This window comes from Vanacampus margaritifer, chromosome 8 (assembly GCF_051991255.1).
Source record: "Vanacampus margaritifer isolate UIUO_Vmar chromosome 8, RoL_Vmar_1.0, whole genome shotgun sequence".
In the NCBI taxonomy this organism is placed as follows: domain Eukaryota; kingdom Metazoa; phylum Chordata; class Actinopteri; order Syngnathiformes; family Syngnathidae; genus Vanacampus; species Vanacampus margaritifer.
Genome location: NC_135439.1, coordinates 10,379,080 through 10,393,977, shown reverse-complemented (window position 1 = coordinate 10,393,977; position 14,898 = coordinate 10,379,080). Strand labels below are relative to the sequence as shown.

At 39.5% G+C, this 14,898-nt stretch overlaps 1 protein-coding gene across 2 annotated transcripts; it reads left to right on the top strand.

Moving 5' to 3' along the window:
• The first annotated feature begins 439 nt into the window (after positions 1–439).
• On the top strand, positions 440–14,814 carry patz1 (POZ/BTB and AT hook containing zinc finger 1). 2 transcript variants are annotated; one of them, XM_077574136.1, is made up of 6 exons: positions 440–2,069; positions 3,970–4,033; positions 4,121–4,292; positions 7,495–7,653; positions 9,716–9,922; positions 11,459–14,814. In XM_077574136.1, exons 1-6 carry the CDS (start codon positions 886–888, stop codon positions 11,920–11,922), a joined length of 2,250 nt encoding a protein of 749 aa, XP_077430262.1. In that variant the 5' UTR covers positions 440–885; the 3' UTR covers positions 11,923–14,814. The 2 variants fall into 2 exon arrangements, with proteins under 2 accessions (XP_077430262.1, XP_077430263.1); XM_077574137.1 differs by lacking the exons at positions 7,495–7,653; positions 9,716–9,922 and having other exon boundaries at positions 443–2,069.
• The last annotated feature ends 84 nt before the right edge of the window (positions 14,815–14,898 follow it).

Genomic DNA, 14,898 nt, shown 5'->3' with positions numbered 1-14,898 from the left:
AAATGTTAATTGTTGCCAGGTCTTCAATGCTAATTTTTCCCTAAAAATGTTTTATAAAATATACCAATTTCCAACAGAATGGTTGTGGGTCCAAGTTAATTGACTGAGCAAATGTCATAATACTGTACTATAATAATTTTAAGTGAGACGACCAATTGTTTTCAACAAAAAAACAAAACTGGTCTGTTTTTATTTCTAAATCATGCTATTAATGTATCCAGTGTACCTCATCCCAACCAATGCTGATTTCTTTCACCCATGTCCTTGCCTTGCTGTTAATCTACTAAATCAGATGACACAATTAGCATATTTGTGTTATGTCACAATTGAACGACAATTTTATTTTTGTTGGCGAAATTGTTTGTTGCTTTGGTTCCGCGGACATTTAAACTTGACAGATCACTGTTGAATTGTGACGTCACTGAAGCCGAGGGTCTCCCACGATGGCACCCAGGGCGTCATGTCGATTGTCGAGCGGAAAGGCTTTGAGGTCGACGCTTTATGGGGGAGGGTTCTGTCACACAAACAGGAAGAGAAGACCTGCGCATTAATAACTGCAGTTCGTGATTAAAAAAGACCCCTGGGGGCGCTTCTCATTCCCTTTATTGGGCAGCTTAATCTTAACGCACGCGTGATAAAGCCTTATAAACAAAAGACCAAGCGACCCCCTACCCGTTGAGAAACCCGGGTCAAAGTGCACAGGAAGCTGGGGGGCTGCCATCTTTAGCCTGCTGCTAATGCTAGCGTCTAAACGTTAGATGCTACAACGACAGGGAGGAGCGGTCGGTACGGGGGGATTTTGTAGCTAGCTGTCCTCCGGGGCTCCATTGCAAAATTGCGAACTCCGTCTTTTCTCCTCCGACCCCGCCGCTGGATGCATTCGGCATGGAGAAGCTACCGGAGCCGTCTTGGACTTCTTCGTACACCTACCAGGTGAGCAAGCACAGCGCGGAGATGCTACACAACCTCGACGTCCAGAGGAAAGATGGAGGCAGGTTCTGCGACGTGATCCTGCGCGTCGGCGAGGAAAGCTTCCCCGCTCACAAAGCGGTGCTGGCGGCGTGCAGCGAGTACTTCGAGTCGGTGTTTGGCCGCCAGCCGGAGGACGGCGACGCCAGGGAGCTGGAGATGCACACCATCAGCCCCAAAGTTTTCAAAGACATATTGGACTTCGCGTACACGTCGAGGATTGTGGTGCGGCTCGAGTGCTTCCCGGAGTTGATGACAGCTGCCAAGTTTCTGCTGATGCGCTCGATCATCGAGATCTGCCAGGAGGTCATCAAACAATCCAATGTGCAAATCCTCGTCCCGTCCTCGCGGGGAGGAAACGCCAGCCTTTTCCAGGCCGCCGGGTCGACTGAGCTGGGCTTCCCGGTGGCCCAGCAGCAGGATTTGGTGAACGGGACGACGCTGGTAGGCTTTGCTAACAATGGACATCAGGTGGATGGGAGCGAAGCCGCAGCAGCCGCCGCCGTGCTACTGGAGGACGCCGCGGAGGGAGCGATGCCCATCCTGCAACCCGTCGACGGATTGCCCGTGTCGCCCGAAACGACAACGTTGCATCACGACGCCGTTTCTAAGAGAGGCAGGGGGCGCCCCAAGAAGATTGGCGGCTCAGAGGAGCCGGTCCACTTCAATCTCAACGCGCAGAAAAACCTCGTGCTCTTTCCATGCGGCGCCTGTGGCAAAGCCTTTACGGAAGCCTCCCGTCTGAAGAACCACGAAGCCCAACACGGAGCCAACGTCGGGGGCCGCTCGACGCCGGGCGGCATGGCTCTTATGGGCCAGGAGAACGATGCGCAGTTCCACGGGGGGCTGATGCTGGACAACGGACGCAAGCGCGAGAGGACCCGGCGGCACGTCGGCTGTGACATCTGCGGCAAGGTTTTCCGCGACGTCTACCACCTGAATCGACACAAGTTATCCCACTCCGGGGAGAAGCCGTACGCGTGTCCTGTGTGCGGTCTGCGCTTCAAACGCAAAGACAGGATGTCCTATCACGTGCGCTCCCATGACGGCTCCGTGGGCAAACCGTACGTGTGCCAAAGTTGTGGCAAAGGCTTTTCCCGGTGAGTTAAACTTCCATCCGTTTGCTTTGCGAGTGTTGTGACAAGACGACAAACGTCTTTCGCCGTAGACGCACTGTCCGCTTATTTTGACAGCAGCGTGTGTTTTATTGCTCTACATGTAAACAAACATATGCTTCTTCTCATTACAACAATTAATTAACGATACCGCACCCAACGTGTACAATGGCAGACCGTGCATTTGGTACTTGGACTCTGTGGGGATTTATCACACTTAATCCACCTCTTAAAACCACCACTTACGTCACAATTAATAAGTAACCACCAATATTCTACCAAAAAACGCAATGTAAGTAACTGTGCCAAGTAGCCAACATTTAAATGCAGTAGCACCAAGTGTTAATCAAAACAAGGCAATTTTTTTAGTCCTAAAAAGTACATCTAAGCTTATATTAACATTATGTACACTGCACTAAGATATGTGGGAAAACAAACTGTACCTCAATTATTTAATTAATATGTATTGCACATAAGTTACATTAACTCATTCACTGCCATTGACGGCTATAGATGTAAAAAAATATATATATTTTTAACTATTTCTATTAGTTTTACATTTTTTTCCACTTTGGTTAACAAGAGAATGAAAACCTAGAATTTTTTTATTGTACATTTAGAACAGATATAACACTTGTGATTAATCGTGAGTTAACTAGTAAAGTCATGAAGTCAATTTTTAATAATATTTTCTTTTTTTAAATCGCGTCAGGCGATTCAATTTTTTAATTGTAATTAATTGCATGACTTCAATAGTTAACTCACGATTTATCACCAATTTTATATCTGTTCTAAATTAACAATATTTTTTTCTAGGTTTTCATACTCTTGCTAAAAAAAGTAGGGAAAAAAATGTTAAACTCATTTTTAGTAATCTTTTCTTTTCTCTTTTAAATCGCGTTAGGCAATTAAATTTTTTAATTGTAATTAATCACATGACTTCAATAGTTAACTCATTATTAATCCCAATTTTATATCTGTTCTAAATGTACAATATTTTTTTTCTAGGTTTTCATACTCTTGTTAAGAAAAGTGGGGAAAACATGTTTAACTAATAGAAATAGCTCAAATGAATTTTTGACGTCTATAGCCGTCAATGGCAGTGAATGAGTTAATATCGCACCTAAATACAAGTTTAAACCAAAAAGTTCTTGAGATTAAATGAAAATGTATTTGACTAAAAAGTTAAATACAACTGAACTGTACTAATGTACTCATTAAAACATAAAATGTTTGAATAAAATTCGTCATGCTTAACATAGATGCTTGATAAATAAACACAGCTAGTCAAACTTGGCTGTAATCAATTTTGCTCTGACCAACCAATCAGAGGACAGAAAAATGCTGACTGCGAAGACAAATTTGAAATCTGACTGGTTAAGACAAAAGAGCCTTGGTGTAGTTTTTATTTACTGGCACCGTGGCTTGGTTCCTCAATCAGCAAGTGGGACGTCATCTGATTGGTGCTTCACTTGATTTGCAGATTCATGTTAACAGACACCGGATCTTGATTGTCTGCTTCATTGTACGTTGTGATCTTGGTGCTGATATTGTGTTCATTTGTCCTTAGTGTGAAACAACTACATTCAGCCAGTGTCTCTTCTCTTGATACCAATCTGCAAATAAAGTAAAACAACCGTCTGGAAACGGCTCGTCTGTTGATTCAAAAATATGCAAACCATTTTTAATTATCACACTCAACAGCAATGCTTAAAGTGTGTAAATTGCTTAAGATGTGTGTTACTAGTCAATCTATGCTGGAACACGTTTTGCTTTGACAAACCGACCAGAGGACGGAAAAAAGACTTTTGTTCGCAAGGGGGAGAAAATGCTTACATTTGTTTCACAAAACACAAAAAAAACAACATTTTTTTTTATTTTCCAGACCAGACCACCTGAACGGACATATCAAACAAGTCCATACAACAGAGAGACCCCACAAGTGCCAGGTGATTAAGAAGAATACGTCAACCACAATTGAACGAGTTGATCATTTGAAAAGTGTACGATGACACCTTTCGTTTGGTGTGTTTCAGATTTGTAATGCCTCTTTTGCTACAAGAGATCGCCTCAGGTCACACCTCGCATGTCATGAGGACAAAATTCCCTGCAAAGTTTGCGGCAAGTTCCTCCGAGCGGCCTACATGACAGACCACCTCAAGAAACATAGCGAAGGAACACACAACTACTGCGGCATTTGCAACAAAGGTAAGTCATGCATGCCCAGCTGTAAGCTGCTGACAAATACTCAGATGCATACCTGAGCAACGTTTCTTAGGAAAACAGGCCCTGACAAAAAGTGAACCCTCACTATTCATGGAGGTTTGAGACCAAGCCTTGATCCTGCAGACATTTTATTGACAATAATATGTCCTATGCAGCCCCACTAGCCTAAACAAAGTATTCTGATTAATATTGCGTTTGTGGAATATGTGTTCAGCAGCAAAATCCACCCGTTTTTATCCACCTCTAGAGGCGGCCATTTTGCTGAAAATGTCATCACAGTTGCTGAGGCTCAGGTAACGACAGCAAGTCGCAAAATGGCCGCCCTCAAAGATGGTTTAAAACGGGGTGGATTTTGCTGTTAACTCATTTTCTACAAACATAATATTAACTCATTCACTGCCATTGACGGCTATAGATGTAAAAAAAAAAATCATTTGAATTATTTCTATTAGTTAAAATTTTACCCCACTTTTATTGACAAGAGTATGAAATCCTAGAAAAAAAATATTGTACTTTAAGAACAGATATAAAATTTGGGATTAATAATGAGTTAACTATTGAAGTCATGTAATTAATTACAATTCAAAATTGTAATCGCCTGACGCGATTTAAAAGAGAAAAGAAATGATTACTAAAAATTAGGGCCATCAGGCGAATAACATTTTTAATCGTAATTAATCGCATGACTTCACTAGTTAACTCGCGATTAATCACAAATTTTATATCTGTTCTAAATGTACAATAAAACAATTATAGGTTTTGATACTCTTGTTAACAGAAAAGGAAAAAAAATAACTAATAGAAATAGCTCAAATTAATTTTTGACGTCTATAACCGTCAATGGCAGTGAATGAGTTAATCCTACAGTAATATTAATCAAAAGAGTTTGGACAAGTGGGGGCACAAAAAACATATTATTGCAAATAATTTTTGGGGGTTGACTACACTTTAATGACACCTCAAATAGAGTTTACTGTAAAACTAAATGCACAACAAAAATAATTGCACAATACTGTGTATTTAAATACAAGATTATCTTCGTTTCAGACAGATTGGCAGTGCTAATGCTAAAGTCAGTGTAAAATCCCATTGACATGCTAAAAAATTAGCATTGACTTGCAGTCAGTCAATCACTGTCAGCACAGCAGGGTGGGATAAGTGAGTGCTAACATTATTTACTGTACAGGTACTACTTGAGTGTTTTAATATTCACCATTATCATACATATCATATCATATAAGTGTAAAATAAATCCAGTCACTGTAAAACGTAACATAAGAGAACATGAATGTGTACGCTTAAGCTGGAGTCTTACTGCTTTGAAGGTGTTCTCTTTGTTAGTTCTGGTGTATATTCTCTTCTCGCCTTCGTTTCACACCTTTTGTTGAGGCTGTTCCTTCTTTTGGAATAAGATGAAGAGAAGAAAGAGTGTAGAATTATTTATTTGGAGGCTCACTGAGCTGAGGTATGCCAAGGTAACGTGCGATATGCGCACGTTTCACATAACTCTTTAGGCATATTTCTCTCAGAATTTTTTGTGAAGTACTTAAAGGTAAACTGATGACACCACTTTTAGCCGAGTGTAAATTCTGCTTTGTTCGGGTGGTAAGAGGCGGACGTCCCGTGAGTTGCAATGGCCGCTCGTTAAAAAGTATCACTTCTGTTTCCACGCCACAGTTTAATTTTTAGAAGTTATGGTAGTCTCAATAAACAGTTTTGTATTTCTTATTACTCACTGTATTTTGTTATTGAAGCACACACACGGCATCCCTATTTCTATATGTTTGTATCCAACATACGTTACTTTGGTTTTTGGTTGCCCTGTCTTTTACAATAATGAAGACAGGCCAGCCAGCTGCTTTTATTTTTTTACCGTCCCGCCTGAACAGCGAGTGGAGACGTGAGCAGTTACACATACTGCACACAGAGGAGGAAGGAAAACTAGAGAGATTGATTGATTGTGCTAACTCCGGTTTACATGGAAACATTTTTTGCTAATACTGTATGTTGATTAATGGAACAGAAAAGCATGGTGCCAACGGGTAAACTCACAGGTCTGTTCTATAAATGGCTCATCTAGCCAGCTAGCTTAGCTGGTCAGTTAGCTTAGCTAGCTAAACAAACATAGTACATGTTTTTTAACATATGAATTATTCTGTTTGTTTGTTTTTAGATAAAATAGATTATATTCAATGAGAAAATGCTGCTGCTTGCAAGTATTTCAAGAAAATACATTTTAGAGCTGTATTTTTTTTATACCATGATACCACAATGTTTTTGCGCAGTTATACCATCAGAAACGTATGCTGCATTCGAGGATGGTCGGAATTCGGAAATATCCGAGTTTGTTTTTCCCAGTTCAGACCTAAAAGCATTTGAGGCGAAAGCAAACAAACAAAATGGCGGATAGTGATAAATATTTTTTTATTTTGGTCCTAAAAACTCATTTTGACCTCCAACAAACTTCCCTTCACCGTATAATTTCCTGCAGCGAGACGGCAACATACTGTCACGTGTGTTGTGTTACGTGAAGTTATGTCGAATATTTATGAATGAAGAAAGCTATCTAGTTTTATACTTGAGTAAATTGTGTTTTACCAGTCACGCCATTGTAGAGTGACGTCACATTGTAGTCTGTGAAGTCGGGGTACTTTTTTTTCTTCCCGACTTCGCAAGGGCAATTTCCGAGTTCAAGGGGGCCTTCCCGTACACACTTCCTGCTTTGAAGTCGGAGAAGTCCAATTTCCGACCAGACTCGAATGCAGCATAATATTAGTCTCTGCCTAGTAATGACCAGTTGTTAATTCTATAAAGTGTTATGTTTGAGTGAAACCTCTGTCATGTCCAAGAAAAGTTTGTGTTTTATTTTTTACAAAATTTGGTTAAAATAAAACACATTTTCATCACATTTGAAAGACATAATGGCCATCAGTATGCTGTTTAGGCATGTGTGATATTTAAGTACTAGTACTCAGTGGCATTGGTGAATCCCTGCTCTATACTAATCGATGAACGTGTGGTGTAGTTGGAATGCTTTATTTTACTACTTTCCTCTGGATGGTTCTATCCAACTACTGTTATTGTGCGGTCAAACCAATGCAGGTTCTCTTGGGCTCGGCATCGTCTTTGTCGAGGGCCTCCGGTTTGCAAACGACTGCCTTGTTTGTGTTCTTCCCGGTCGCAGGTTTCTCCACTGCCTCCTACCTTAAGGTGCATACAAAGACACACCATGGCTCCTCACTGCCACCTTCCGCCACGTTGCACGCCTTCCCTGAGCCCAGCGGGGAACTCCAGATACACAACGGCGCCCCTTACCACATGGGACGCCAGTGCTCAGTGGAAGGCAAGCAGTCGCCGGGCCCATCCCCAAACATTCATGTCTGGCTTTCTTCTATCCAATGTGCTGCTGCATCTTTTGTGTTTTGCTTAAAACACAAGCGCACGTCAGACTATGCCGCTCCAAGCTTGTCACTCACTGTGTGTGTGTTGATTGACTATCTGCGCTACATCATTTTGAATTGTCACAGAGCTAAATGAGCAGCTTTTCCTGAAAGTGATCAGTTCCTGTTGTCACAATCAGTAGTTAATGGCAGTTCGCACCTTGTTTTGGACATGACTTATTAATAATCATGTGGAGAGTTTGGCTGTTTGTGTGTGTCCGGCATGGCCATGGCTGCTTATGGTTTGTTGCTTGGTTGGCCCATTACCAGCTTGTCCACAAGGCACAGTGTTGCATGTTTTGTGATACTTCAGTTTGCCTGGGTTTTATTGGACAAAACCTCGAAAAACTACACTGCGGAGTTGTGACGTGAGCCATTTGACAATCAAGACAAATGAGAGAAACAACACAGCAATTGTTGGTTAATTTATAGTTCCTTTAACGCCGCTATATTTTTTTAACGCACGATTAATGGCCGCCCCTTAATAATAATGCATATAATTGTGGAGACTGTGGTCAGGTTGTATTTTACTATTTTAAAAATGTGCAGAATTTCACAAGTTACTTCATGTTAAAGATTAAATGCCATAAATTCATTAAAAAATATCATTAAAAATTAGGGGCAAGAGGCGATTAATTTTTTTAGATTGTAATTAATCGCATGACTTCACTAGTTAACTCACAATTAATCACAAATTTTATATCTGTTCTAAATGTACAATAAAAAATTATAGGTTTTCATACACAAATAAATAATGGAAAAAAATGTTACACTAATAGAAATAATTCAAATGAATTTTTGACGTTTATAGCCGTCAAAGGCAGTGAATGAATAAAAAAACAAAAGAAAATTATTAAAAATTAAGGGCATCAGGCGATTAAAGTTTTTAATCGTAATTGATTGCATGACTTCATTAGTTAATTCGCGATTTATTACAAATTTCATATCTGTTCTAAATATACAATAAAAAATTCTAGGTTTTTATACTCTTGTTAACGTGGAAAAAAATGTTAAACTAATAAAAATAATTCAAATGAATTTTTGACGTTTATAGCCGTCAATGGCAGTGAATGAGTTAATATGAAAAGAAAAATTCACTGAGCTGTCACCATCTTACAAATGCAATTATGCCATCTAGTGGCAGAAAAATGACCTCAACAAACATCAATATCACGTTTTTTTAATGTGCAGTACATCTTTTTAATTTTAACTAAATTTTATGAATTATTATGAAATTACTGTATCAACGACTAAAAAATGCATCCATATTTCTCTTAAACATTGTATTCCACTTCTATGATAACAAGAGTATGAAAACTTGGGAACATTTTTTTTTTTTTTACATTTTATTGTTCATTCAGAAGAGATATAAAACGTGCGATTAATCGTGAGTTAACTATTGAAGTCGTGCAATTAATTATGATCACAAATTTTAATCGTCTGACACCCCTACAATAAAATATGCGACGATCTTCATCAGCCGCACAATAAACACAAACTTAAAATAACATTGCTAGTTGGCTTGCGTTTGTCTTTTTCAAATGTGCTAATCAGGCTTTTTAATCATTTGGGACGATGTAGAAACTTGACCGCCTCTCTTTGCGAAAATACACTTTTTTTTTTTTGACAGATGATGCGGCATCATTAAATGAGCACGTTCTCTAGCATGCTGCTGGCACGTGCATGTTCATTATGGGATGCAAATATTGTCATTGTTACACCCCAAGTGTGGCAAGTCTATTGCAGACATGGGTTCATGGTTGATTGATGATCATGGGAACACTTTTGGTGGAATAGACTTTGGAGGTGTTTATGTGAAGGGAAACATTTGAATTCCCCGTCGAGCATGTTCTTTTTTTTTTTTTTTTTTTCCCCTCCGAGCACTTCAGAAGGTAATTGTGACTCTGTGGTGTCTGCTGGCCTGTTATGTCTGTTCTTCCTCTTCTGGATGGCTGGTTTTCGTAGACGCCAGTCAGCAGCTGGTACTCTCCTCGCCGGAGGCAGGGGCTCGCTTTCACGGGCTCTCCGGACATCAAGTTCTGCCCCAGACGGGCCCTCCAGCCTTGGGCCCGCAGCCTGAGCTGCTTGTAGGGAAGCCAGGCGGGACTCCGTATTTCTGGGAGTGTCGCTCTGGTGGGGTGCCCGCTTTCCACATCCATGGGCCTGCTGCAGGTCAGTACAGTCCGGCAGGATAGTTGATATATAGTTTTTAGTTATAGTGTTGAACAATATTTATAATTTCGTATGTAGCTGTGGCTAAAAAGTGAAGTATGGAAAGTCTCTGTCTGGCCTCTCAAAAACGTTTCCTCGTGACAACACTAGAGGTTGGGGGGAGTTGGTGTGTGGGCTCAATAGCCAGCTGTGCAGGTGAGAGTTGGCGACCAGTTTGTTTGCACGGGTTCTGTTCGGCTGCATTGCTCGGTGATTATTCTTCGAAACATTTGGACTAGCCAAGGCATGCAGTTTGATGGCTCATTTTATGGCATTGTATACAATGCATTAAAAAAACATATCCCCCCCCCCCAAAATGTAATTCATTTGGTGTCAATTATAACATTGATTTTCGCTCTTCCTGGTCACTATTCCCTGCAACTAGCGGAGGTCAACTGTAAGTATATTGGTCAAAAAATAACATGGCTTTTCAGTTCCCAGAATGCACCTTCTCCTATGTGTGTTTGTGTTAGCAGTTGTTGAATGTGTGTCATATTTGACACATGTATGTTTGATTCACGTTGCACTATATTTTTATTTTTATTTTTATTTTTATTTTTATTTTTATTTTTATTTTTATTTTTATTTTTATTTTTATTTTTATTTTTATTTTTATTTTTATTTTTATTTTTATTTTTATTTATTTTTATTTATTTTTATTTATTTTTATTTATTTTTATTTATTTTTATTTTTTATATTTTATTTTTATTTTTTATTCATTTTATTTATTTATTTATTTTTACAAAAAGGTTACTTAAGGTCATTAGTAAAATTGTGGCATCCATGTCAATTCCTTGCACAATTTACATCGCTATCCTAAGCACTGCTTGTGAAGTTTTCCGTTGTTTTGAATGGCAGGTCTATAGAATGACCTTCATTATATAGTCGGTATTTAGGGATACAAGGTTATGGTATTACCTTTATATGTAATGAGACCAATGTCACTTGTGTGCAACTGCTGTAAATGTACAGAGTGCCGATTAATCGTTTGGGCCTTAGTAAACATTTAAAATGTTAATTTATGAGGAGTCGTGTTTACATATTTAACATGTTTTGACAAAAGGGACTCCCTCGGCCCCCACCCTTGAGGAGGCACTTATTTATTTTCACATTTCATGTAAAGGAAAAAAAAGAGTTCATATTCTTTCTGTGGAAGATGATACTGAGAAAAAAAATGCTAGAAAAAAAAACATTTCAAGGCTTGCGTGGATCAGGTGAGAGGGAAAAAAAACAATTTCATGTGAATATCGTTGTTATTTGATTTTCTGTAAACCAAGGGGGAAAATGTTATTAATCTGAAATGTTATTTTATGTCTCCCAACCTTAATGAAATGTATACTATACCCAACTGAACCAAAGACGCTTGGTGGAAACTTCATAGGTTCCACTTATTTTTTTTTTTCCAAATATAAGCAATTTGTTCTAATGCACTCCTCGCTTTCCCCCATGCCCCCCCCCCCCCTCTTTCTTCTCACCTCGCTTCTTTTCGACCTTAGACGGGCAAGAAAACGGCGAGAAATGTCCTCACCTCGAGTCTGAAGAATCCGATCCTTCCTTTGGGGAACTTTCCAACTGCGATGAAATGAAATCCCCACACAAATCCGACAGGCCCGAGCTGGAGATCCCCTCGCTGGCCTGCAACGGAACCTCCGAGGTTGCGCTGGGCTCTCCGGAGGGACCCAAAGCCAAGACGGACCCTGAGAAGAAATTCAACTGCGGCATCTGCGGTCAAGCCTTCCGCACCAAGTCCTACCTCAGGAAACACCAGCACAGAGTACACAAAACTCCGAGGGCCCAGATGGGGTCCGGATCCGGCTTGAGCGAGTTGGCCCCCTTCTCGCCTCAGCAGAGCATGTCGCTGCTGGAGTCCTTCGGCTTCCAGATAGTCCAGTCGGCCTTCGCCTCCTCGCTGGTGGACGCGGACGCGGGTCAGAGCGGGATGGACTTTGGAGGGAAGTGACGCGCACGCTCCGCCTGGTATTTTCCCAATCCGAGACCACCGAAGTTGCGGCGTGTTTGACAATAACTTTGCCTCAAGACTACTTCTCTTGCTTAATGTGTATATTTTTGCCAGACTGCCATATGATTCCTACTTTTTCTACTTTTTCAGAGTATGGAAAGTGCATATACGGTGTTTATAACGAGAAGACGTGAAGGTGATCTCTCCTTTGTATCACTGAGAAACTTTCTTTGTTTTTTCGATTGCTCGTTGAGCTTTCTCAGCTGCGCGTGTTTCCAGACGTGACGAATCAACGGATGCCCCGAGCCGCCCGCTGACTCTTCTGAAACCGTCTTGGCCTTTAGAGCAGAGGGCGACCGCATATTTATGTTGCTCTGTTTTCCCGACAGGGTTGTTTAATCAATCGCAGATTCCAGAATTGGAATCTGTTGAATGCAATTAACACGTTATCGATCGCGTTTGCTTTAATCACAAAAGAAGCAAAGCACCGACAGAAGACGAAAGTTAAAAGGCACTTTTTAGTTTGAGTTTCATATTTACGTTTAAATCCCGACGTCTTTTTCTTAAACGAATCACGAGTTAGGTTGTAGAAAAGTAACTTAAAAAAAAAAAAGGAAAAGCAAAAGGAAGTCAACCCAAAAATGTTCTTTCTAATAATATGTTCTATGTGCCTCTACTAGCTAGTCTAAACACAGCATTATGATTAAATCATTCACTGCCATTGACGGCTATAGACGTCAAAAATGTATTTGAACTATTTCTCCTAGTTTAACATTTTCCCACTTTTGTTAACAAGAGTATGAAAACCTAGATTTAAAAAAAAAAATTTGTATTAGAACAGATATAAAACTTGTGATTAATCGTGAGTTAACTAGTGAAGTCATACGATTAAAAAAAAAGATAATTAAATTTTTTTAATTTTATAAATTAAATATATATTTTTTTTTTTAGAAAAGATGATTAAAATTAAGGGCATCAAGCAATTAAAATTTGTAATCATAATTAATTGCATGACTTCTAATCAACTCACGATTAATCACAAATGTTGTCTGTTCTAAATGCACACAAAAAAATCTAGGTTTTCATACTCTTGTTAACAAAAATAAGGGGGGAAATGTTCAACTAATATAAAGAGTTAAAATGAATTTTTAACGTCTATAGCTGTCAATGGCAGTGAATTAGTTAATATTGCGTTTGAGAAATATGAGTTAAGCAGCCAAATCGACCCATTTTTATGCACCTCGGGGCGGCCATTTTGCCACTTTTTGTCTACTGAAAATGACATCATAGTTGCTCAAGTAACAACCAATCACAGCTCGCCTCTTTTCTGAAGCTGAGCCATGATTGGTCGTTAACCTGAGCAACTGTGATGTCATTTTCAGTCGATAAATGGCAAAATGGCCGCCCCCTGAGATGGATAAAAATGGGTGGATTTTTGCTACTTAATTCATATTCCATAAACTCAAGATTAATCAAAACACCATATTTTTATTAGTGGGGCTGCATAGAACATATTTGCCAAGAAAATATCTGTCGACTTCCTTTTTGATAGCTGAAACGACAGGATGCAATTGTCTCTTAAGACTGGATAGTCATCTGCGTGCACAGAAGTGACCAAGTTAAAACACGAAACACGCCATGAGCCCGTTGGCTATTACGTTCCCAAAAATCGTTAGTGTTCCATCCGTGTGTGTTCACTGAACCGGGACCAAGGTCGGGTAGATTATCGTTATATATTTTATTAAATGTAGATTCTATTTTATTAACTTATTTATGCCCTTGCTCTTGGGTGCAGTTTTTTGTTTCTTTGCGTGCGTAAATGTTTTTCATTTGTCAATTTTGAACCTCTGGTAAGTTATGTTACAGGAGACGTGCGAGTGTGTGTGATCAAGCAGCATCCGGACCAAGTGAGTCGTCTCCTTTTATCTTTGCGTTCGTAAAACATTCCTCTGAAACTAAAATGGGAGGTTTCTACTGCGTCGTGTGATGGAATCTTGCTGAAGAAGCGTGGGAATATTTGAACGAGTCATATTGTGTTTCTGCATCGACCAACGTTTTTTTTTTTTTTGTCTCACCGTGTGTAGTCCGTGTGTGTGCGTATGTTCCATCTCTTACATTTTGTTTTAATTAGAGTGACTGTTTCTATATTATTTATGATTATTATAGTGAATTGTAACAAGTGTATATACCATCCATATGCACATTCTATAAATATATATAAATATTGAAGCAACCAATGAGGTTTGTTACTGGTGGACCTGTACATAAGCAGATTGTTTTGATTTTGTCCGCTGTCTTGTTGTGCTAGAAGCTTGTTAAGTTATGTTCCGTTACACCTTTTGGCTGAGTGTCAATCAACTACGTGCGAGCTCAACGTCAGCCGCATGGCGCTTTTACTTGTGTTATTTTGTTGTGATCCACTTTGCCATGAAGGATTGTGTTGTTATTTTGAGGACAAAGTGAATTTGCTTCACTCATAATTGGTACTTAATTGTAAAATGTGTTTGTTTTCCTTCAGCCCTATAAAATGTTTGGCTTTCTTCTTTCGGTCTGTTGCGAAGTGCCTTCCACATACTGATTGTGCACAGCAGTGGATTTAAAGGTTGTCTTTCGGAGAATTGTACCGTGACTTCTTTTTATTTTTTACAAACCACACACAGAAAATGTACAGTATCTCAACTTGGTATTCCTATATCGTCAAAAGCAAAACACGCATACAAAAAGAGCTTTTAAAACATGTACGCTACATGTTTTGTTATGTCTTTGGACTTATTTCAATATAAGCAGCATACTTTTCTACAGTATAAATCTTTGTTTTTGTACTCTGTTATTGAGTCTCTTTTGGTGCCAGAGAGACGAGGATCCAATAAATTGCAATGGAAAAGCCCTTGACATTTGCTTTGTTATTGATTTCTCCTTCCCACAAAGGACCGTTAAAACACTGACTGTTGATTAGGAGACATTTTCTTTGTCCAC

Bases quoted from the DNA above. Each gene is read 5' to 3' on its own strand.
- patz1 (XM_077574136.1), top strand. From the start codon at position 886: ATGGAGAAGCTACCGGAGCCGTCTTGGACTTCTTCGTACACCTACCAG. The intron at 4,034-4,120 runs GTGATTAAGAAG...GGTGTGTTTCAG, and splicing joins AGAGACCCCACAAGTGCCAG to ATTTGTAATGCCTCTTTTGC. The intron at 9,923-11,458 runs GTCAGTACAGTC...TTTCGACCTTAG, and splicing joins CATCCATGGGCCTGCTGCAG to ACGGGCAAGAAAACGGCGAG.